This window comes from Platalea leucorodia, assembly GCF_965183815.1.
Source record: "Platalea leucorodia genome assembly, chromosome: 2".
In the NCBI taxonomy this organism is placed as follows: Eukaryota; Metazoa; Chordata; class Aves; order Pelecaniformes; family Threskiornithidae; genus Platalea; species Platalea leucorodia.
In genome coordinates this window covers 128,859,765-128,883,970 of record NC_138824.1, presented here as the reverse complement: position 1 = coordinate 128,883,970, position 24,206 = coordinate 128,859,765, and the positions used below count along the sequence as shown (strand labels likewise).

General features: G+C 40.7%; 1 protein-coding gene across 9 annotated transcripts in view; it reads left to right on the top strand.

The window, feature by feature from the left end:
* The window catches only part of POLQ (DNA polymerase theta), a 63,636-nt gene that overhangs the window by 26,771 nt on the left and 12,659 nt on the right, over positions 1-24,206 (top strand). For 8 of the 9 annotated variants that reach the window (XR_014230373.1, XR_014230374.1, XR_014230375.1 and 5 more), the window contains 16 exons: positions 1,855-2,048; positions 2,367-2,491; positions 4,000-4,243; positions 5,582-8,739; positions 9,618-9,656; positions 9,775-9,918; positions 10,543-10,739; positions 12,236-12,476; positions 13,557-13,750; positions 15,430-15,567; positions 16,978-17,152; positions 17,650-17,785; positions 20,266-20,384; positions 21,136-21,320; positions 21,668-21,779; positions 23,379-23,503. Coding sequence is in view for 3 of the 9 variants with exons in the window: in XM_082331818.1 (XP_082187944.1) it covers positions 1,855-2,048; positions 2,367-2,491; positions 4,000-4,243; positions 5,582-8,739; positions 9,618-9,656; positions 9,775-9,918; positions 10,543-10,739; positions 12,236-12,476; positions 13,557-13,750; positions 15,430-15,567; positions 16,978-17,152; positions 17,650-17,785; positions 20,266-20,384; positions 21,136-21,320; positions 21,668-21,779; positions 23,379-23,503 (5,526 nt within the window). In the remaining 6 variants the exon portion in view is untranslated. The remainder of the gene's footprint in view (positions 1-1,854; positions 2,049-2,366; positions 2,492-3,999; positions 4,244-5,581; positions 8,740-9,617; positions 9,657-9,774; positions 9,919-10,542; positions 10,740-12,235; positions 12,477-13,556; positions 13,751-15,429; positions 15,568-16,977; positions 17,153-17,649; positions 17,786-20,265; positions 20,385-21,135; positions 21,321-21,667; positions 21,780-23,378; positions 23,504-24,206) is intronic. The other variant, XR_014230377.1, reaches the window with a different exon arrangement.

The following is a 24,206-nucleotide window of genomic DNA, read 5'->3' as shown; positions in this document are numbered from 1 at the left end:
CAGTCCAGTACAGTGAAATTCATCTTGGATTTAGTTTACTTGCCTGGTGATGCTGCCAGGGCTAAAGGAAAGAGCATGTTAAGTCTTTTGAGGGGAAAGTGTCCCGAAGTTTGTCAAGATTTATGTGTATGTACACTTAAAAAGTATATTTAAAGACCTTTGGAGAGGAAGCCATGAACCTGTGAAGATAGTGAGGAAACAAGACGGAGTTGCAGTGAACATGTTAGGATTCACAGCTGCCAGAGGCCCATCATGCAATCATCATTTGAAATTTGACAGTCATCTTTAGCATCCTTAAGTATATTCTCTTTACCAGGCTGATACATCGAAGGCAAAATTTGGGCATTATGCCTGAAAAAAGAAGTTCACTCCAAGGAGAATATGCTTGCGGTTACAGGAGTTGTTGAGCTAGGGGACAGGTGGTGGTGAGAGATAGAGGGTGCCTGTCTCTGCTTGCTGTGTTCATTAACCTAGTTATTGGCTGATACTGATAGATTTTTTTCGGATCTATTAGTGTCCCATATGTACCCATATCTCTGCTTTAGTGGACCACATTATATTTTGTTCTATTTCTGCTAGGCAAAGTGGACTGTTTTGTGTCATGCACCAGTGAATTTTTTTCCCTGTTTGCATCTCCAAAACAGAAAGAAAAGGATGAGTTTTGTTCACATTCTGGGGTAGAGACAGTGATGGCAATATATTTTTTTTATCCTGTACTTTTGAATTGCAGCAGTTTGTCTAATGTTATTTTAAATAAAATACACTGTTGAACAAAATGTTCTTGAGATTCTCTTCTATTAACCTAGCCTAAAACACTTTCTTGCAAGTCTGTTCATTTTCAAGGCCGAAGGTTTCTTTAGTTTTGGTAGCTTTTTTTTTTTTTTAAATAATTGTTCTCCATGTGTTCCTTATGGGCTACAGGGAAATTATCTGCTATCGTGCTTTTTAATTCTCTTAGGCTTGACTCTTTTACTTGTACAAATATGAGACTGAATTCCAAGACTTTGTATTTTAGGAAAGTTGATTAAAACAAATAAGTATTTGCTAGGCTAGGAAAAGAGTTTTCTTTAAAGGAAAAAAAAGGAACAAAACCCCAACAAACAACAAAAGACAATCTCCCACCTTAATAACTCTTGTTCTTCTCAGCAGATGAAGGGGACATGGATGATTTACAACTATGCAGGCATCTGGTATTCTGTGTTATGTTAAATGCTCCCCAACAACTGTTAGTTATTTCAAAATAATTAGTCTTGTATATCAATACAGATATGAAGACATTTTGTCTCATACTGGAACTGACTCTGAACAGGATTGGTTTTTTGTCTAAAGGTGTGTGAATGCTCTGGATGGCTTTTTTGTTAGTGTTGTTAAAAGCTGAGATTTCTTGTACTCTAGGTAAATGAGAGCTTCAGTGAGTTCTGGCAAAATCTATGTTCCATCCTGCTTTATCAGATGCTGTGGCAGTGGTTAGTGTGGTTGCTAGTTGTTTTAAGAGGCTGATAGATATCTGTCAGTTTTGTTAAAAAAAGAATAAAGTTTTGTTTTGTTAAAGGAGAATGAAGATGCAGCTTAAAAATCTTCTAGTGGCTTGGATTTAGGGAGCAATCTGACAAAGATTCCAAATTGTTTAATCATTAGACTACCCATATGAGTCAGATCTCATCAGTACAAATATCAAAAAAACTAGGTTAGAAGAGCTTTTACTTTCTTCAGGGTACATGGTTATGACTCAGTGCCTCAGAGTAGTGCGTAGGATGCTCTAACCACATTCCCTAGGCTGTATTTTTGTTTACCCAGAGCTCTGTTCTGTTTGTTTCTCTGAAATATTTTTTTGCATTCTCTTATTTTCCTTAGGTCACCCCACTGTATGAGGAGTGGACCACAATTGATTGGTATCAGTTTTTCTGCTTATGGGAGAAGCTGCCTGCCTCAATGAAACGTGTGGCTGAGCTGGTGGGGATTGAAGAAGGCTTTCTGGCTCGCTCTGTAAAGGGCAAAATCATAGCTAAAACAGAGAAACAGCATAGACAAATGGCCATCCACAAAAGGTAGCCACAAATGGGTGTGAATATGCAGAGACTAGAGGCTATAACATGTGAAGGGGACAGACTCTGTGTCTGTTTTCAGGAACTGGCTCTCTTGCTGAGTGAGCTGATAGCTTGGAGAACCTGGACCTGGTCTGCTCTGGACTGAGAACTCTGCTGGCACAAGGTGTTTGTGCTGATATTTTTGGAAGCCATCTTCCATGTTTCATTTGTGTGCTATGCTATAGCACCATTCTGTCCTATGCTATCACAGTGCATTTTGCCATGTACACTAACGTGCCCTGGATGACGATTTTATTTCCATGTGTACTTCTTCTACAGGTTTTTCACCAGTCTCGCTCTTGTGGATTTAATCAGTGAGGTTCCCTTAATGGATATGACTAAGAAATATGGCTGTAGTCGTGGCCAGCTTCAATCCTTGCAGCAGTCTGCTGCCACCTATGCAGGTGAGTTGTCTGGGCAAAAACCCCCAGGAGTCTTAGGCTAGTCTGTTTTCTTTCCTTCCAGATATGCGGATAAGATAGCCACAGTGTGGTAGTAACAACAATCAGTCTTGTAAAACCACTTCCAGCTTTATAGCTTAATCTGTGGTTGCCCCTGCTTTGAGATGGAACCACAGAGTGTGCTGTGGGAAGGGGGCCAGCTGAGTGGAATCAAGCAGTGCTGTAGCATGCTGAGGTCTGTGGAAATCAGCTGTGTACTGTGCAGGAATATAGTTTGTTCAATACTAAGTATGGAAATTAAGTACAAGTCCATTCTGAAGCCTTGTTCTAGCAGGAAAGTGTACCTTTCAGCAAGGGTAAAGTTTGGGGTCTTTAAGACTTAGCACGGCTTTCTCCTGGTTGCAAAGTTAATTGGCCAGAAAGTATAAGTTCATAGTTTTCAAAACAGAGTGAGTAGTTTCTGGGTCATTTATCATCCAATAACAAGAGGTCAGATAACTGTCACCTTTAACTTAACTTCCTTAAGAGGCCTGTATAGGAGTAGAAGTAAGAGCCCACCATGTGACTGAGATTTTTTTTTTTCCTATTGCCTAAGTCCTCCATTACTGCATAAGTGGGTCTTCAATTTTTAAGACAGTTTTAGCTCAACTTGCGAAACCCAATGTGTGGGTTGCAGCATGAGTCAAAGCCCCAAAATGAAAAGGTCACGCCAACTGATGCAGAGTAGTTTAAATTAATTCTGGTAGTATATATAACTTTTTGTTGTAGCAGTTTCATAATTCTCTATTCCCAGTGTTAATCATTTTTCAGCAATTAGGTAGATTAGTGCAGGAAAAAAAGTAATTTGGGAAGTAAAATGAACTGTTGACATGGCATACAGTTAAGAGATATGATAAAAGTTGTATTCTATAATCACTATAAAAATAGTGAAGGATGCCATGTCTTTCAGTTATTTTCATATTCTGTAGATGCAATGTGTGAGTAATGAACTGTCTTTTCTCTGCTCTTTTCCTCCTCCCATGTGCTGGGGACTGCAGTTGTAACCTTTATCACAGGCTTTGCTACCTCCTATGGTACTCTCGGTAACTGAAATTCTGCAGGCCAAGTTCTGATCTTATGGGCATCAGTACTGGCTTTCCTCAAAGATCTGTGACTTCTCTAAGTGCCTCTCAGCACTATTTTTCCTGTCTTCAGTGTGTTTATTTCATAGGAATCCTGTTACATGGAAACATACAGGATATGCATGTGCTTCACACTTTCAAGATTAGCGTCTTCGGAAAAGCAGTTGTCATTCAGAATTTCTACCTCACTGATAAACTAGTTAATTTTAGATTGAGTTTTGTGAGACCAGCTCCTAATCATAGTTATAATAAACATGAGTCGGTTTCTGTAAGTAATGGGAAGGTGAGAAATGTAAAGTGAATGCCTATTCAGATGAGGGGGGAAAAATGGATCCAGCTTAGTAGAACTGGAGCTGGAGTTAAGACATTGATGTAACTTCTGTGTTCCAGGAATGGTAACGGTTTTCTGTAAGCGACTGGGCTGGCACAACATGGAGCTGTTGCTCTCTCAGTTCCAGAGCCGCCTCACCTTTGGGGTTCATAGGGAGCTTTGTGACCTGGTACGAGTGTCCCTGCTGAATGCACAGCGTGCTAGGATGCTGTACAACGCTGGCTTCGTCACAGTGGCTGATCTTGCTAAAGCCGGTCCTGAGGATGTGGCAGCTGCTCTGAAGAATTCAGTACCATTCAAAAGGTGAGAAATCAGTAAGTCCAGAAGTCAAGTAAAGGAGTTTGTTTTGTAAGATGAAGGATTACAGGGTGAAACCTGTCATTAAATATGGCAACCTTTTGGGACTTGGTGCCAAACGTTATTTAGAAATCAGTTGTAGGTCTCTGTGACTGATCACAGTCATTCCATGATTACTTTGAAATTAATAGAAGCATCTTTTACTTGCAGCACAAGTTTGTGAGACCTAAATTTTCTTCTTGTTCCTCTTTTCAATGCACTGTTTAGTCCTGGGTGAATTGTTAATGCTTTCTGGTGACCTGCTGCTGCTGCCTCTAAAAGGAAGCTCCACCATATGATCAAATGAGTTGATAATTTATTACTGTATATCATTTGAGATTCTCTTGTGATTTTCATGTTAGTGCAATGACAAGCTTCCTTGATCAAGTACCTGTTGGACTGTGCCATGATGCCTGTCTGGTTCATGCTCCTGAAGTTTCCTTTCTTTGGAAAACAGTGCATGGAGAAGGATTGATTCAGACCTGGGTCTTGCCCTAGTAGGGAGTTGGGACTCATCTGGGGGACATGTTTGGACACAGAAACCTGGGAATGCTTCTGGGGTATGCAGCCAGTAATATCTTTCATTGACATCAATTCACATATAGAAAAATGAAATAGTTATTTCCTATTATGTGCATTGTATTTTGGATATAGTGCTTCTGTGAAGCTCGGAAGCTGTGAAGCTAATTGAAATGGGAGCAGAGCACAATAGTGCCAGCTCCTTGTGTTGTTTGTTATTTTCTGCATGAATGTTTACATCCTGAATACTCTGTTCAGTTTTGGGCCCCTCACTGCAAGAAGGACATTGAGATGCTGGAGCGTGTCAAAAGAAGGGCAACCAAGCCAGTGAAGGGTCTAGAGCACAGGTCTTATGAGGAGCGGCTGAAGGAGCTGGGGTTGTTTAGCCTGGAGAAGAGGAGGCTGAGGGGAGACCTTATTGCTCTCTACAACTGCCTGAAAGGAGGCTGTAGCGAGGTGGGGGTCGGTCTCTTCTCCCAGGTAACAAGTGATAGGACGAGAGGAAACAGCCTCAAGTTGCACCAGGGCAGGTTTAGGTTGGATATTAGGAAAAACTTCTTCACCGCAAGGGCAGTCAGGCCCTGGCCCAGGCTGCCCAGGGAAGTGGTTGGGTCCCCATCCCTGGAGGTATTCAAAAGATGGGTAGATGTGGTGCTTAGGGACATGGTTTAGTGGTGGACTTGGCAGTGCTAGGTTAACGGTTGGACTTGATGATCTTAAGGGTCTTTTCCAACCTAAACAATTCTATGATTGTATGATTCTATGTGTCTGTTACCTTTCTCACAGTGTTCGTAGAGCTGTGGATGAAGATGAAGAATCAGCAGAGGAGCGTCGGACTGTGCGCAGCCTCTGGATGGCTGGAATGAAAGGCTTAACCGAAAGAGAAGCAGCTTCCCTCATTGTGGAGGAAGCCAGGGGACTTCTCCAGCAGGATTTGGCACTGATGGGAGTGCAGTGGAACCCAGAGTCTTTTCTTGAGTCTGATACGTCCTCTATGATCAGCAGTGAGTCAGAACTGGAAGACAGACTGCGTAGATCAAATAGAGAGCAGTCTTCTGAGCCTTCTAGGGTGTTAAACAAAAAAGGGTGCAGATTTCAACATCATAATGGCCTTGGCTCTCAGACTGGAAACTTATCAAATATTAAAAAGGGATATAAAAGGCAACTAAGCGGTAGTACAGAAAACTCCAGATTTGAGTGTGAAGTCCCAGGAAGGACACAGGCTCGAGCAGAGGAAGGCAATGATAATATTGTGTACAGTGCTAGAAAGCGGCCAAATATGTGCAGAGATAAGGAAAACATAGAAGGAATTTCTCTGGTCAAAACCAAGACTGATTCCAGGAGAGCAATTCCAGAACTCCCTACTGAACAAGGAAAAACACCAACATTGAGAACAAAGTCTTCAGCCTCTAGATTGATAAAAAGTATGGACATGCATTTAAACCGGACTAGGAACAAAAATGCTGCTTCAAAACTGGAGAGGTCACTTCTTGAAGATTCAAGTGTGCTTAGCATAGACATACAAAAGCCACCTGCTTGCCACCACACCATCTCTAAAGATATTTTTTTTTCAGACCAAAATAATAAGGAATTTATGGAAACAGGGTCTGTAACTCATAAAGTCTCAAATTCTGTACAGATAGGGAAGGATCTTGGGAGGAAGGATAAAAAGGAAGGATTATTTACAGAGCCTACCACCACTAATGAAGGCATGCCTAAGGGGAGAGCATGTTTTCAGGCACCTGTTACATTGCAGGGTACTCCACACATCAATGTGGAAACACATAATACTGTAGAAAGTCTAGTAATACCTGCTAGTGCTAGGACACAGAGAAATGAAAATACTAATGATAAGCGGAATAAAATTAACAAAATGCAAACAGATGCTAGCTGTGCTGAGGTGATGATTGGTAAGCAGCAGATGGCTTTAGACACAGGTCACTGTAATGTAACTGCTACAAGTGGACATGTCCATGGTGGCAGCAGGATACAGAAGCCTGTGCGTTTTTGTCCTGGTGAGGATAAATCCTACCATATTAAGACTCAGAATGGTGGCAAAAATGGGAGCGAAAAGCCCAATGGAATATTGTTACAAGCTGGAGCACTGCAGAAAGCCAACAGTCATCCTAAGAATTTTCTGAAAGACTCTCTAGTAAAATCCAGAGGTATTTGCAATGCAGATGATGTTCAGAATGGTCCATCCTCTGATCTGTTTTCTGACTCTGGAGACTTTGAAGACAGCTTCCAGTTGGATACTCAAACTGAGATGATGATAAAACAGGAGGGAGCAGGTGGAATCACAGGACAGCAGGGAATACAAGGTTCAGGGCTGGCAGCAATACCACGTCAGGAAATCTCCAAGAAACTAAGCACTTCACGGACTGAGAATGCTACTGCTGAAAGACTGGCTGTAACAGTTAGGAAACTGGGCTTATCGAGTCTTATCACAACAAGTAACGTCACAAAAAACACAGCTCAGCACTGCAGTAATAAAGTTTTGGAGTCTGGAGGCGTTAATTTACAGCCCGTAGTGAGGGAAATGGAATCTGCACCTTGCCTTAAAGAAAGCGATTTCTCAGTGACCGACTCCCAGCTACACAGTTTTCTACAAGATTACCAGACCCAAAATTCAGTGAAAGGGGAGAGTGTGTCTAAAGCCCGTAATAAAACAATCTCCCCTTTTGGTAGGGAGCACGTTGTACAAGTAGAATGCCATCCTGTCCCCGAAACAAGCCTGAATATGAGCGATAGCTTGCTGTTTGATGATAGCTTCAGTAATGTCAGCGACCTTTCAGCTGTTCACATCACAGAAGCTGACAGAAAGGAGCCTGTGGAGAAGCAAGAGGCTTTGCTTCCTCCAGATGGTCTTTTGCAGAACCTAAGACCTGCTCAGAATAAATTTGATGTCAGTGGCAATCAGAAAGAGCATGAGGATCCTGTGCAGCGTAAAGATGTGTCTCTAGCATTCTCTGATCTAATAGCTGAAGTTTTAGATCATGCAAATTCCCCATCTTTCCTGGAAGATCTTCCTTCTACATTTCATGGTCAGCCAGGATTAAGAAACCCAGTGATTTGTAACAATGACTTCAGACCAAAGGAGTTAGTAGGAGATCAAGGTGAAAAGCTCCAGAGAAGCCAGCAAGCTTTAGACAAGAAAACCCATCCAGTGGTGTGGACTGAACGCTCGTTCGAATTAAGCCCAGGATTGCAGGATGTATTAGACAAATGGCCGAGCCCTTCAGGCATTGAACCAGTTTCAGTAAGCTCCTGTTTGAAAGGAAAGTTAGTTGCTCCTATTGTTAATCAAGAGCCAGACCCAGTTTTTGAATCTGACTGTTGTCAGCCAGAGCCTTTGCCCACTTGCCAGGATTTAAAAAGCTCTTTCAAAGTTAAAGAAAACAAAACAGAAAACTTGGATCTTCAGAAAACAGACTGCATGACACTTCCACTCAAGGGAAGTGACAGAACATCCTGTCCTCCACCAGACAGTAATAATGGGTTTATTCCTCCAACACCCCCCAAAGAGCTTTTTCCGAAGAGTTCTATTTCTCTTTCTGTGAAATCTGCAAGGAAGAGACAAGTCGCCTGCATGAATGAAAGGCAGCTGATTCAGTTACAGCAGAATAGTGAGGGCAATGCAGAGCGGCAGGTAAAAACGCTCCAGGTCAGTCTTGGGAGCGTAGACCCAATTGAGACTGATGAGATAAAAGATGATTCCGCTATAGACCAAGGCTTTTCACTGCAGCTATCTCAGGATGTTTTTCCGCTCATTCCCTTAAGCGCTGAAAGTTTCACTATTATTGATGTAGCAAGCGACAAGGCACTTTTCCAGACTTTTGTTGCAGAATGGAAGGAGAAAAGCAGATTCTCCATCTCAGTGGCATGCGAAAGAACAAAATGTCTTTTGTCTCCCAAATCAACGATTGGTGGCAAATTCAAAAAAGGTCAGTTCCATGTTCCAGCACATTATTTTGTGAACAGCAGGGTGGTGTCTTCAGCTTAAAGCAGTAGTGGAGAAGGAAAGGGTTTGCAAAAAAGGAGGAAAATTACTGATACTAATTGAGTATTGTCAGTCTCAGTAAAGCAAAGGAGCTGAGTGGTAGTAGAGGATGGAGTATTGGTGTCAAGCATTTCATTGGTAGGTCTTTGGTGATAGTAATGAAGTGTTAGCAGCTTGTTTGTATGTGAGAGCATCGAAATATTCTTAACGTTTCATTGTGTATCTAATTTTGAAATGGATCTGTGTTGTGCAGTCCCTTTATCATGTGTATCTTTCCATATCATAAACAAGTTTCAGTATATTTTAAAATGAGTAATATATTTAACAGTTAACTGTACAGATCGTTCAGAGTCTCCACTGAGCAGAGTTACTTGTGGGATTGCCTCTGAATCAAGGTTAAATATTTTCGAGTTTGCGTAAAGTAAACTTGGTTCAATATATACATGTGTGAAATTCAGATCAGTCTCTGGATTGTTGCAATATTGCTTCATTTTTTTCCACAGAAGTATTCCTATGCTGCAGTTTGCTGCTGCTGCTGTACAAACATACTCTTCCTTTAAAATAACCAGATTAAGCAGAGTTAGATTCTTTGCTGTCATATTGCCATAACAACAACAATAAAATTTCTTAACTATCAAAATATATTTTTGACAGACAAATGTGAAATGTTTTTTAGAGTGAAAGGAGGGAATACATTTCTGTCTCAACTCTTGAAGAGATTGCTAGGAAAGGCCAGAGTTTTGCAGGGATGCTATATGGGTGGTTGTATCTGTTAAGAGAAAGTTTTGCTATTCTAAGCATGTTGGTTTTTTTTTTTTCCAGATGAAACACAGCTTTTTCTCCCTATAGATAAAAATGAAGGTATATATTAACTTTTAAGAAATATAGGCTCAACTATGTATTTACATTTTCAAGATCCAAACTCTTCTGTACTTATGGATGCCATTTTATAATTGTAACTTAAAAATTATTCCTTTAGTAAGTTCTCCTCAGTGGATGCAAGTTAAAGATGATGGATTTCCTGTCCAAGGCTGCGAAGACATCTTGGTAGTTGGACTGGCAGTATGTTGGGGTGGAAAAGATGCCTACTATATCTCTTTGCAGCAGATACAAGACCAGACTGGTAAGTGAGCAGACAGGCTGTGCTGCGTTACATGACGCTGCATTTCAAGAAAGTACCTTCAGCAGATAGGTTCTTGGAAGTGTTTTGAGTGTCCCACATGCGGCTCAGTTGTGTGATGGAGTGATTTAGCCATATTATTCAGCACTCGTAAGTGTTGAACACCCTTGAACACATTGCTGTGGATATATCTGTACTGCTATATAATAAAGCCAGGTAGTTGGCCTAAGCACTGGACTGCTGAGCGTGCATATTGCTAGAATGTTAGCTTACTCCCATGTTCACTTTAGCTTACTTGCTTTTGTCTTTCAACCTCTTCCAATATTTGCTCTCTAGAACAAATCTGACACTTGAATGCTGAACATAACCCAGTCTGTGCTACGTGGGCTTGTGGCTAGGGTTTGATTCCTGGCTCTCCTTTGTTTAGTAGTACAGACAAAGCATATTGCTTTTAGGAGCCTTGTCTGCTTTGATAAAATATATAATATTGGTATAGATTTATTGTTATTTGTTCACAGTCCAACTGTGGGTTTTGTGCTTTAGGTGATTGCATGCAAGATTTTCTCTTGCCTTTCTTATCATGCAGTGGGTGAAAAAAATGATTTCTGCTTGTATTTCCTGCCTTAGAAATCAGTATGAGTTTGGCACCGCCACCTTTGGACAAAAACCTATCTGTAACAGAGAGACTGTATCATCTGCAGCTGCACCTGCAGACGAAGCCCAAGCAGGAGCGCTCACTTGTCATGTATAACTTCATTCAGCACTACAAGACTCTGGTGATGGCTTGTGGCATCTCCTTGGAAGGAAGTTTTGAGGACCCAAAGGTTTGCAGGATTAAGAAATTTAGCTTGAGTAAAACTAATAGTTTAAACACACCAGTGGAAAGACAGCAGTACCTTCTGGTGCTTCTGTTATTTAGATTTGAATACGCATACCTGTCAGGGAGTTTAGTGAAACTTTCTTCCAGTGAGATATCTAGAACAGTATTTACAGGAGACTTCTTTTTGCTATGTGTGTTCATCGTGCCTGCAAGAGAAACAGAGCAGGTTCAGTGACAGGTTAACATGTTAATCTTTCACACCTGATTGCTTGGGTGGGGAGGATGAGTTTAAATCTCTCCCCTGTCCCAGTGGACAGGGCTGAGCTCTTGTTTTGTTGCTATAAGAAGCCTGGGACTAAAATGTGAGAAGTGCTTCTGGTCAGATTATTGATTCTGAGAGCAGAAGGCTTTGTAAGCAAAAGATTTACCCACTATGTGTATGGACCACCTTGCTACCACTATTTTCTCAAAACAAAACAAAGTTTACATGTAATTTCAAAAGGTTCAGGTACCATTTGTAACTCAAGTGAAACACTAGAAAGAGGTAAAAGCGCTGCCTTTGTCATTGTTAGGAAAAGCTCTAGATGCATAGAAGTTTTTGGTGTTGATTTTTAAAACTTGCATCACACATGGGCTGAATAGCATCATGGCAATATTAAAGTCTGCATCTAAGTAGCTAAGCTGCTCAACTCAAGGACAAACTTAGCTTTTCATACCAATACATAGTTTTAGGATAAAATTAAAGAGCAATGAAAGTAGAACTTCTCCCTGTGATGTTCCATGTATTAAATGGAGTCATGCTCATATTTGTTCATTTTAGTGATGCAATGAATATATATACATGCATATACACACACATTCTCACACACACACCCCCACACACACCTGTACATATACATGTGGTTTTTACCTTCTGCTTGCATGGCAGAGACAATGCAGAAACCTGTATTTCGTCCTATTTTGACACAAGAAATTGAAATAGCTATAAGTGAAATGGCTTTGAAGACAGTGGGAGGTATGAGGCTTACCGAGAATAAAATTTGCCTTGCAGAATTCTTGGTACTAGTGCTGATGTGCAAAAAATAGGAGAGCTCAGCATGACTAATATTCTAGATCAATAGCAAGTCCTGATTTTTACAATGTCAGTTTTCAGATTAAACATGTTTTGATCCTGATTTTCATATTTAATCTCCTTTGTGTTGGGTTTTAATAAATGAAAAAACCTGAGGACAACACTTTGAGATGTGTTTAGTTGACAGAGGGTAAGGTTTTCAAATGTGCAGAATTAACTTTGAGTGAGAATGAAGCATTTCAGTGACTTACGCCTTCTTGAATGTTTTATCTGAAATCATGTAACTTTTTGACAAATTATTCCAGTCTGCCTGCCAAATCAAGAAAAATAATCTGCACTATAACCTTGCATTAACTCCCAGTTAAATATTTACATTGTATTATGACTAAAATGGAAAAAAGTTCTCATGGAGGTCTCCCTTTTTTAAGGTTGCATGTTGGCTGCTTGATTCTGGCTCGAAGGAACGTACGCTTCACAACATGGTGACTAACTTTCTCCCCAACGAGCTACCTCTACTGGAAGGGGTAGGCACTGGCCAAGGGGTGCAGAGCCTGGGGCTTAGTGCCAGCGGAGATCATTCTGGGCGGTACAGAGCAGCAATAGAGTCTGTGCTTATCTTCAATGTCATGAACCAACTCCATAATGAATTACAGAAGGAAAATCTGACAGGTAAAGAGAGCTCCTCCACCTGGGGGCAAAGATGGAGAGTAAAGGTAGCTGTGTTACCACAAGCTGAATGATCGGTGGAGAAGTGAGGAGATTTGGAAGTTCTTATTTAAGTATATTCTGTGGCAAAATGCTGATTTGTTAAAAGAAAAGAGAGAACTTCCCTTGGAAGTACATCTGTTTTGTCAAAAGATTAAATTAAATTTTAAATTAAAATACAACTTCTATATCCCAAATATCCACCAGTTCCATTGATTAAGGCAATAGCAGAGTCTATTTTAAGTCTCTGAATCAAGCAGATCTTTACCTCCCTCCTGTACATTCTGAGGGGGCTTGTGAGTTTGTCTGTGGTTTCTCATGAACATTTTCAAAAGCTTTTGCATTTCCTCAGATGTTTTCTGAAGGAGATTTGCTCTTTGACCTGCCAGTGTAGCATTGTCTGCCACGTATGTGTTGTGTCCATGAAACTTTTGTGATCCCATAGTGAATGATCCGGTATGTTTGCACTAATATTTGCTGAGTGCTTGTCTCTCTTTAAAAACAAGCAAACAAAAAAAGCCCCAAAAGCACATACCTATTGGTAAGCTTTACAACTGTTTCCCCTAAATTTTATCCAAAGCCTAAGATTAAGGTCCAGTCTCACTGAAGTCTATTATTGCAAGTTTATTTATGATCATGACAACTAAACCTTAGAGCATTTTTAAAAGATGTGGGTGGTGGAATGGAAGTGTATCAAGTTAGAAAGCTTTTCATTAAGCATGTCTGTGGTTTATAAAATGTTGATATACAAAGAAATGTGTATTTCTTAGAAAAAAAAAATTGACAGAAGTTGTTATTCTGTTGAATACTTTTGTGATAAAAAGTTCTGGAATACTTCTTATTATGAAATATTTCTTACTATAAAATATTCCAGAAACAAAAGTATTTAAACTAGATCTATATTAAAAGATTTCAGTGTGTCAGGACATTAAGGATTTTAAAAACTGGGAATTCCCCAGGGTTTTTTTTTTAATGAATCTGTTGATCTAGTTGATCTGTTTTTGAGGTTATAAAAGATTTTCTTGGGATTTTTACTTACTACAGAAGTATTTTCTAAAGTGGAGATGCCCACCCATTATTGCTTGGCTCTGCTGGAGCTGAATGGCATTGGTTTTAGCACAACAGCATATGAAACCCAGAAACAGGTCATGCAAGCTAAACTGAGCGAGATTGAGACCAAGGCGTATCAGCTGGCAGGCCACAGCTTCTCCTTGACCAGCCCTGATGACATTGCAGAGGTATGTGAGGGTTAGGGTGGGAGGGGAGGAACTTTCTCAGAAGTTACCCTCAAAAGCCTTTTGCTTAGACTTAAGAAAAAAACCTTCTTGGGCAGAATGTATGTGAAGAAAACACAAAACGCAAATTGAACTCTGCTCAGAGTTGATTTGTCTTTATGCTTATTATGCGCTTGCTGCCTGTAAGGTGCTGTGCGTCTCATGCTTGTTACTGATCATTCTGATTTCTGCTAACTTCAGCAGAAATAAAGAAGGTAGAAGTGGAAGTAAGCATGTTGGAAATAAAAATCAAGTGGAAATAAGCATGTTGTGTGTATAGGACCTTGGCTTCTCATGGTGCATGAGATGATCTGCCAATTAAATGGCTTTTGGAACATTTTGGATGAATGATGTGGGACTAGAGAAGGTTTTTTGCAATACCAGTATTCTACACACGAGATGTGATGTGGTATGTAGTCAGAGTCTAAGAATAGTTGTACTGAATAAGTTGCATTGTTCCCCTTGCTTTAAAAGCTTTGAATTAACTACTGTCTGTTTTTAAGAACCTGTATAGAACAGATTTTTTTTGAAGCCTAAGAAACAGATTTCTATGTAAATTTGCAATACTTCTGTTCCTGAAGAACTTTACTATAATGTATGTTACATGGAATCATAGGAATAGATTATAATTGCTGTGCATGCTTTTTATCCCATTTATTTCTTCTCTATATACTAGTTTCTTGACGAGGGGCTATACTTTATATGGAAGTAGTCAAAATTTGCAAGCCATTTTCAGCCAGCACTAAAAGAAGTTCCACAGAAATAGTCTTCCTTTGTTGCAAATGCAGAAGTTTTGCTCAGCAACAGTAGTCTGAGTTAGAGCTCCTGAAATAATGCTCGACTCCAATTTCACTGCATCATGAAAAAGGGGAAGGAAAATTTTTTCCGAGATGCTGTTCTCTCAACTACAGAAGCTTGTTTCTCATGTGGAAATTTTGTTAGGAATCATGTAAAGTATCTTATATAGGTTAGTAGAGCTTCACCCTTTTAATTTTGTGTCAGTAAAACTTTTGTGCTACATAAATGTGTGAGAGAGAAGTTTCTGTTCCCTTTTGCCAACTGTGAAATGAAATGGAATAGCTGTTCAGTAGTGTGTAATGCTACATAGAAACACAGAATGAAAAATGAAGAGCTGTGTTGTATCTGTCAACAAGTGAGCATATACCAGTCATTTTCCAGTTCTTGGCAATTTTTTAGAAAAACTTAACATTCTGGCTATTCTATAAAAGGTATTTGTGACCACCTCCTTCTGTGTCATTCATGTTGCTCTGAAGCCTGCTCCCTGCTAACGCTTTTTTTCACCAATGTTCTTCTCACTTGTAGTCGTTTTAACATCACGTTTTATTACAGTTGACTGTCAGCAGTAACCTCACTTATTGGATGGAGTTAATTACCTTTTCTAAGAACATACCTCTGAACTCAAACTTACAGTGTTTAGAAAATGAGATTTTTAGATTGCATTTTGTAGTTAATTAAAGTGAGGAGGGATGACTTTGATAGCAGAGATCTTTAATCAGCTTTTTAATTACCTGAAGCATTCATACTCTCCTTTGGTTGGAACAAGCTGTTTAAGTGCTCAGTCGCTTTTTGTCTTCCCGCAGGAGCAGCATGCAGGAACTGACTTGAAATGCTGCCTTTTTCAGGTTTTGTTCCTGGAGCTGAAGCTGCCGCAAAATGGAGATGTGAAAGTTCAAGGGAACAAGAAAACTCTGGGTTATACCAGAAGAGCAACTGCTAAAGGAAACAGGGTTAGGCTGAGCAAGCAGTTCAGTACAACCAAGGTACAGTAAAGTCTGGCTGTAGTCTGAAAGTGACTGTAAAAATAACTAACTCCCTCTTACTTCACACATCTTCTGCTTGGACCCATTGGAGTTAGGTATGCTGACTTAAATGAAAGTAAATTTTAACTGCCTTTTGCTCCTCTCGTTACCACTGGAAATTCATACTGGATTCTGTCTTCTCTGTTAGCAGTTATTAACTCCTCCTCCTCTCCTAAAGCCTGAGTGTAGTGAGGCCATGACTATAAATAGCAGGCTTCAATGAGAATAAATTGGGCAGAATTTGATTTCCCAAACTGTGTGTAAGACCAAAATAGCACAATAATTTTGTAAAGCCAATAGTAGAAGAATTTTTCAACATCAGCTTGAAAGATACTTAAATACCACGGTGGTTAAATACAATATTTTCTCGGTCTGGTACTACCATATCTGTATTTTGTGCTTCAGAGAATTTGTCTTCAGAATGGCAGATCTGATGGCTTATCAAATTTTTTATATCAGAAGCTTGTATATATGTGAAGGCTATTGACATGCTTGCCAGTTGATAAATATTGTGGAGCTGCATTAATACCAACTGCTGCAGGCTAACGGGTGCTCTTGCCAGACAAGTAATATTAGCAGATATATATGTTCCCTGTTTTCAGGACTCATTAATCTGTGTTGTTTTCTTAGTTTCCCCTTGTTGAGTGTAGTGAGTGCTTGGAAGACAAGTATTGATTTCTGAAACTCAAGTGGCAGTGAAGAATTGAGTGCAGTGGTGGTGGCAGAGCAGGGAGCAAGAAGCAAAGTGAGGATTTTCTCCTTTTGCGACATGGAGGGATGAGACTGCAGCTGTCTGCTGCATACAAAAAACTACTATTTTGAGAAATGTTTGCATGCCACTGTCTTTCGAAATTCTTGTTAGTCCCTTCATGTTTCTGATTTAACTGAAAGGATTTGATTGCTAGTGATCAACTTTGTCTTTCAAGGAGCATGGTCAAGGACTTCATTTTATGTGTTCCTAGTGTACGGATAGGAGAGAGCAGGGAGAAAAATATGCAACAAGACAGAGGAGGAGCAATAATGCTGGGCAAGAGGAGACAACGTAGGGGATCTATGGCAAGTGATGCTTTATTTGATCATTTCAGGTGATTTATTGGTTGGTGCAGACTGCAAGTGGTGATGAGGATGCAAAAGCCCAAAGAGAAGTGATCGCCACCTTGTGTGTAATAAAACTGCAGCTGTGTCTCATGGGGCTTTGATCGCCCAGGTCTAGGTGCTATAACTGGAGGGGGTATCTGTTCAATTTTAAGGCAGTGACACTGGAAGCTTACTGTGGGTGAAGGAGTCACTTTTTCCTGCAGAACTGCAAAAACTTCATTTATAAAGCTTTTAAGGCAGTTAATTATAGTTGTGCCCTTTTCTCCCCACAAGGATGTTTTGGAGAAATTAAAGACACTTCACCCATTGCCAGGGCTGATACTGGAATGGAGGAGGATCAACAATGCCATTACTAAAGTGGTGTTTCCACTACAGAGGGAAAAGCGATTGAATTCTGCGCTGGGAATGGAAAGGATATATCCAGTGTCACAGACTCACACAGCTACAGGTAAAGAAATGCGTGCTAAATCCTCACTTCTTACTGTTTTTTTTTTTTTGTGTGTGTGTGTATGTGTGTGTGTGGGCAGATTTTCTATGGGGAGAAGATAGGAAATCAAGCCTGTTCTCTATTTCAACCAAATTAAAATACTGAAACACCTATTTCACAGGAATCTGCCCTAAAAGTCTAGGTGTATTAAAATAGCTTTTGTGTTCACCGAGCAGTCTTATTCATTTATTGCACATATTAGCATGTAAATCTCTGACCCTAAAACAGGTTCTGGATTTGGGAGTTTCTTATTAGTGATACAGAAATGTTGCAGGGGAACCATCTCAAACCCATTCAACACAAATTATTTTTCCTTTTCTTCAGTTTTCTAAGTGGTCATGTCCTGTCGCACCCTCCTGCCCCTTGTTTTTTGAAGATGCAGATGTGTGTTCAGCTGTGTTAAGTTAAGGAGACTCCTTTTGGACCCTTACTTAGTTCTGCCTTGTCTTCCTTCTCAGGTCGAATAACCTTCACAGAGCCAAACATCCAGAACGTGCCAAGAGATTTTGAGATTGAAATGCCAACTGTCGTTGAAGAAAGCCCACCCTCCCGAGCCCATGGAAATGTTAATTGTCGTGCTGTTTCTGGGGGCAGGTAGGAGGATCTTGGCAAAGCTTCTGCCTACTCTTCTGATCTTAATGTGGTTGAGTTGTCAAATTTTTCTGACTTCACCTGTGGCTGCTGTCATGCCAGTATGACTTGTTACTCAGTGTTTTTCTTACAGTTTCAGGGGAATAAATACCTAAAAATCAGTGACACATGAAAGACCTAATACTACTAACAGCACGTGGCTCCATGTAGCCACTTGCTTTTTGAAATTCTTTATGAAACCCTACAATGAGATTAGCATTGTGCTCCCAACTGTTGGATGAAAAGCCTGAGTGTGAAAAGTAACTAAACTGAAGTTCTTTTGTGAAGAAGATCTGGTTTGGCTTTCTAAGAGCTGCTCTGAAAGAAGATAGGATATTGTGGAAGAAGTAGAAGAAAGTTCATCTGGTTTATGCTGTGCAGCTCCCTGTGTAAGGGAACATGGGTGAACATATTTTACATTTTTGTTAATAATTTCATTTGTGATAATGATCCTGCAAAAGCTACCAGGTAGCAGAAAAAGATTTCTAAATCTGGTTTCTGTTAACCAAACACCCTATTTTGACAGCATTAGATGCCAATGCCTAAACAGTTGTGTGGAAGTCTAGTGAAATATCAAGGTGGATCTTTTAGCAGCTAGCTTGTGAGCTTTGGGGCTTCATACTTGGTGGTGGTTTTCTGTCCTTTCAGTTTCTATTCAGGTTATTGTCCCTCTTATGTCACCTGAGTGACTTTTATCATCTTTTTTCCCATAGCAAGATGTGAGAACTTTCAGAAATTTTTTGGCCCTTCTATCTGTCTTTTTCTACCACCATGTGTCTTTAACATCCTTGCGCCTTGAAGTAGGTCATGGGAAGAGAGCCCAGGAGTAGCAAGATCTTGTCCATCGCTCTTCAGGAGAAGAACCAGGCCTAGCCATGGAGGCAGAAATGTCGTTCTGAGAAATAGCTCTGTCAGTGCTCAGGCTTGCAGCAGCTTTGCAGGACAGTTGGAGAATGGGCTGTGTTCTTAAGAGTCTTCCCTATAGAGAAAGAGCCCATCAAAGGAATGGAGTGCATGCTGAACTTTGAGAGAGGTCAGCTCATCAGGCTGACTTTTGAGACTACGTTCTTTAGTTAAGCAGCCACTGTGTTAGGAAGATGGGCAATCCTAAAGGCACAGAAATGACTGCTGGCACAAAAGAAGCTATCATGCAGCCTAAGTCTGACAGGCCTTCCAAACTTTGGTCCAAACCGTCTTTTATCTTAGTAATTACCATTACTACTCCTTCCTCTTGTTGGAAGAAGCTTCTGACCAAATGAGTGTAGCTACATTAGATCATGGTATAAAGCCCTTACTCGTTCAACTGAATTGGGAACTTCTGCTGGACAGTGTGATTCTCTACAGTTCCCATATGCTGTCCATCACCTCTATTTCTTTTGAAAATTTATTTCTGTGATTTTTGTGCTATCTTTCATCTCCTTGATCCCTACCATCCCTGAAATGAAAAGGTATAAGAAGAAAAGGGAGTGCACAAGGGACAAGCTCATGATGTCTTTTTCATGCCTTGCTTTGCTGAAACTAGCCTTGATCTCAGAGATACCTTTTCATTCTGACAAAGAAATTACTCAGATCCCTGACCCAGACATCAAGGGCTTGTAAAGGCCTTTGGCTGCACTACCAGTGAAGAACCCAACGGGCTGGCTGGTAAACTGGTGCTGATGGGAGTAGGAGGTGTGAAGGGTGTCACAGCTGTGCACTGTTCAGGGGGTGCACCAATGGATACACTTCCATCTGCAGCTACAAGTGACTTGGTGGGACAGGAGAGCTAAGCAAGCCCGGAGAGGTTGCAGAGCATCTGGTGCCACTGTAAACTTCTGGCCTTCTGGAAAAAGAAAATCTGTTTGCTTTGAGGCAATTTTTTGCTCAGTCTGTAGAGAGGAAACGTGCAGTGTTTTATGAGCATGTCTTCTGCAATTTGTGCTCCGCTTTTACAGGCTTACTTGTGTGTGTGTTTGTGTGCACACGCACGCACATGTGCAGTCATGAGGCTGATGTGGGGGAAACCTTTTCTGTCCCTACTAGTTATGGGCTGGCGTAGCCACTCTGCATATGAGCATGATATTGAGAGAAGACTTGGCATTCGTTGAATTTTTAGGATTCCTGTAGGACTCCTTTGCTGTCTTTCTGGAATGCACCCATCACAGATCTGGGGCCTTTCATCTTAACTGTTTTGGAGTGGAATTATCCAATTTCTAGACTAAACCCTGAATGTACTAGGAAGATTTATCCCTAAATCTGTTCAGAGTCAGTAAATCCCTTCAGGTGCACGTTATTCTGTCCTCTGTCCAGTTCCCCCATGGCTGAATTTAGGTATGGATTATCCAGAAGAGTGGACTAGAGGCTACTGTCTCACTTGTTTTCACTGATTCTTTGTGGCAAAAATGATTATGCATCTTTAAGTGTTTTAGAAATTAGTGAAGAACAGTCATTCTTTGTCTCCACAGATGTAGAAAGCGTTCCAGTATTTTGCCTGATGGCCTAAAGGTTCAGACTGAAGACAGACCCGAAGAAAGAGGAATACCATTTTCTGTTAGCATGAGGCATGCCTTTGTTCCGTTCCCAGGTAATGCCCAGATCCTGCTCTGTGCCAGCTAATTGTTACGAATATAGTTAACAAAAAATCCTAGATCTAATGAAGAGCTGAGAATTGATGACAGTATATATCTGACTGAGCAGCCTACTTGGAAAACTAATGCAGTAGTTAGCATGCCCTCAAAATTATTCACAAGACTGTAAAGGAGAGCGTTTCAACTGGGGAAAGTATTCAGATGTTATAATTCAAGTGTTCACACCTTCATTTTCTCTTTAAGAATACGTATTTTTTAAAGAGCTATACTGAGGCAGATCTTAATACACAAATTGCACTCTATCTAGCGTTATTTCTATCCAAATGTCAGTTCTCACGTTGCCTGCCCTGGCTCAGTACAAGTCTGCTGCTCTGATCTCTATGCCGATCATGCCTGTCAGGTGCTAAGCGTTTACACAGACACCTGGACAGATACCTCTCTGTGTTTTTGATGGATTCTAGATGTAGGGGCTGGATGGAAAGCAAGCAGGCCTGGGCATTGGAAAACAGGCAAGAATTTGTCTGATTTAATTCCTACTGTTTATTGGCACAACTTTCAGCAGTGGCAGAATCAACCCCCAAAGGTATTTGCAAGAAAACGGAGACTGAGGTTGCATAGAAATGGCTGTGGAAAACTTTCAGAGCAGAAGGTCCAAGGACAACTTCAGTCCTTCTTGATGGAATGCTGGTTGGAATGTTGTTGGAGTAATTTATGAAATAACGATTTCTGCTACCTTGTTGACTTCAGGTGGCTTAATCTTGGCTGCTGATTACTCTCAGCTTGAACTGAGGATCCTTGCTCATTTGTCTTGTGACTGTCGACTCATTCAAGCCTTGAACGGGGGTACTGATGTCTTTAAGAGCATTGCAGCAGAATGGAAAATGATTGATCCTGAAGCTGTTGGAGACAGGACCAGGCAACAAGCTAAACAGGTAATTTTTAGGAAAAAGAATTAAGCAGCAGCTTTCTGGGCAGGAAGGTTCAGTGTTCAGAACATCAGGGAGTCACAATAGCATGGTTTTCTGTTTGGGTTCGGCCACAATTGTTCAGCAGTTGCTTTGTATGTCATCCCACTCTCACTACATTTCAACTGGAGCTGTCTGGGTTTTGGGGGGTGAGGGTGGAGAAAAGCAGCATGAATGGCCGAGGTAGTCTCTCTTCTTGAATGCTTGTTCTCGTTCCGTACACTTGTCTTCCAGTGAATCACATTTTGTTCTGTCTCTGCTTTCTCTGCATGGCTTACCATATGGTTGTGGTTCTTCACGCTGTCCTCTGGCAGATTTGCTATGGAATCATCTATGGAATAGGAGCAAAATCTTTAGGCGAGCAGATGGGGATTGATGAAAATGAAGCTGCCAATTACATTGAATCCTTCAAATCAAGATACACAGGTTCGGATATGGCTGTTTGGGAGCTGTGTGGCGGTGGTGGTTGTTGTTTTTAATCCCTTCTGTCCATGTCTCTTCAAATCCTAAAGTTGTCTCAGGCCTCTACTACTCCTGTCTCTCTTGAAAAAGCTTTTCATTTTGAAAAAGCCCAGTGCATGAACACAGCAGTTTGGTACTTCATAATGTTTTACTCTACACTCTGGTTTTATTCATCTTTAGGACCTTGTTGTTTGCTTATTACATGAATTATTTTGTTGGGTTTTTAATTAATTAATAAGCCCTGGGGATTCATTTTAAAGCTCTTAACTTTCTGAATAAGAAATACTCTTTTCCTTATTAAAACACATAGCTTTAAAGTATATGCAATACAACTTTAGACCACACTTCTTCTAATTTTTAAATATATCCATTTGTCTCTTCTGTTCTTGTCTTCTGCTTTCATTGAGTTTTAAACTGTTTTGCATATAACCCTTACATTTTTATCCAGCTGCTCAGAGCAGCTCTCCCATGTTTTGTGAAAAGACATTGTTGCATTTCTAAGAAGCATGTTAATTTTTAGGAAAGCTATAGAAAGAGTAGAGCTGCAATCAGAAAATGAATGGAGGGCAAATGGGATGACAGACAGCTAGCTCTAATCATAAAACTTGGAAATGAGCTGGGAAATTATATTCTGAAGATTCAGGATTTGTTTCTTTAGGAGACAGATGCTGAGAAATGGTGTCCTATTAAGAGTCTGTTTAGTCTCCAGTAATTTCTGGATAGCGTCTCCTTCATGACCATTAGAAATTACTTCCTGCTTCCTCCCGCTTGGTACACGTGCATACATACAAACTCTGCAATGTACCTTATATTGTAACTTCAATTCTTATGAATTTTCACTTATATGTATTGGCAGGCTGACACGCTAAATTACATACCTAATGAATTGACTAATGCTGTCAGTCTTGATCCTGAGTAGCTCCGTTTACGTTATATATTTTGCAAACCTTGGAAAGAAACTGTCTGAAGTTAACTTTTTCCACTTTAGTGCAGTTGTTACCTGAACTTGCAGTGAAAGGGACTCTTCCCTGTCTCACCTTTCTTTGACCTAAGTTTCTTTTTAACATCCTCGGTGGATTCACTCCTCCCCTTGCAAAGTGCAGGTGGGTGAATTTCTTTCATAGTAGAATCTGAAGTGACAGAGTCTGAAGTCAGGCAGCCTGAGGCATCAAGGGCTCTGACTTCTGCTTTCAACTTAGTCCCTTCCTACTACTTGTCTTTCCAGTGCTGGTCCAGGTCCCGACCTCACCATTGTCAATAATACATGTATGGTCCTCTCTGCCTGGGCGCTGTGCAGGATGGACTTCCTACCTCCTTGTGCATAGCCAGATATCCTGACACTACGCACTCTTTTCCACTTCAGAAGTCTTAATAGGTTTCCCAGCAGAGCTGCGAATAGGCTGAGTGAGTGATCATATGCCCTTGTACACTGGCAGGGTCTCGGAAATTTAAAGAATTACCTTTGTGCTGCTTGGGTGTCCCAGACCACTTTCAGTGACCCCAGTGAGAAGTCAACCTGGAACATCAGCTGTATTAGGGAAAACTTTCTCTTTCCTTTCACAGGGATTCAGAAATTCTTGAGGGAGACAGTGAGGAGCTGCAGGAGAGATGGGTTTGTGCAGACCATCCTGGGAAGACGGAGATACCTGCCAGCTATCAAAGATCCAAACCCCTACAGTAAAGCTCATGTATGTTGAGTGCAGTTTCTTTTTTCTTTTTTAAAGTATTAGATTTCTTTGCATATCCGTATCTACAGTTTTACAGGCTCTATGAGCCATCTTGGTCATGACCTTCCACTTCTCACTTAGTTCATTGTTCCCTCAGTTGTTCTCTGAGTAACAGAGCTTTTGTCATGGTCTGCTTGACGTAAGTCTTCTGTGACTGGGTGTACAGCTGTCATCACTGTGCTAACCTCACTTCAGAACTCCCGTGTTGGAACTGGAGTGAGTAATTTATTGAAATAAGTGGACAGGATTTTAAAAAGCCTCCACACAGTGATGTGCTTTAACTCTTCAGGCCGAGTTGCTCCCACTCAGCAGTCTTTGTCTGTTATATGCTGTCAGCACTTCAACAAGAAAGGGCATTTAAGTCCTGTATTTTTGGGTATTTTTTCATTTTCTTATTTCCCCTCAACGGAAAATTGCTCAAACTTGTTAGATAAATATTTACTTAATATGCTCCTTTGCACTGGCATTATTTTTTTTCAAGGTCATTTTGGACCCATCTGTCATAGACTCTACTTCAGTAAGAGTGAATTGACTCCCTGGGGAGATGTTGGTGCATTTCTGTGGGGAGGAAGCATTATACCTCTCACTAGGAAGCTGGATCAGGTCGTGTGGAATTAAAAGACTATAGTGGAAAAGGGAGGAGGTGGGAGAATTTGTATGCAAA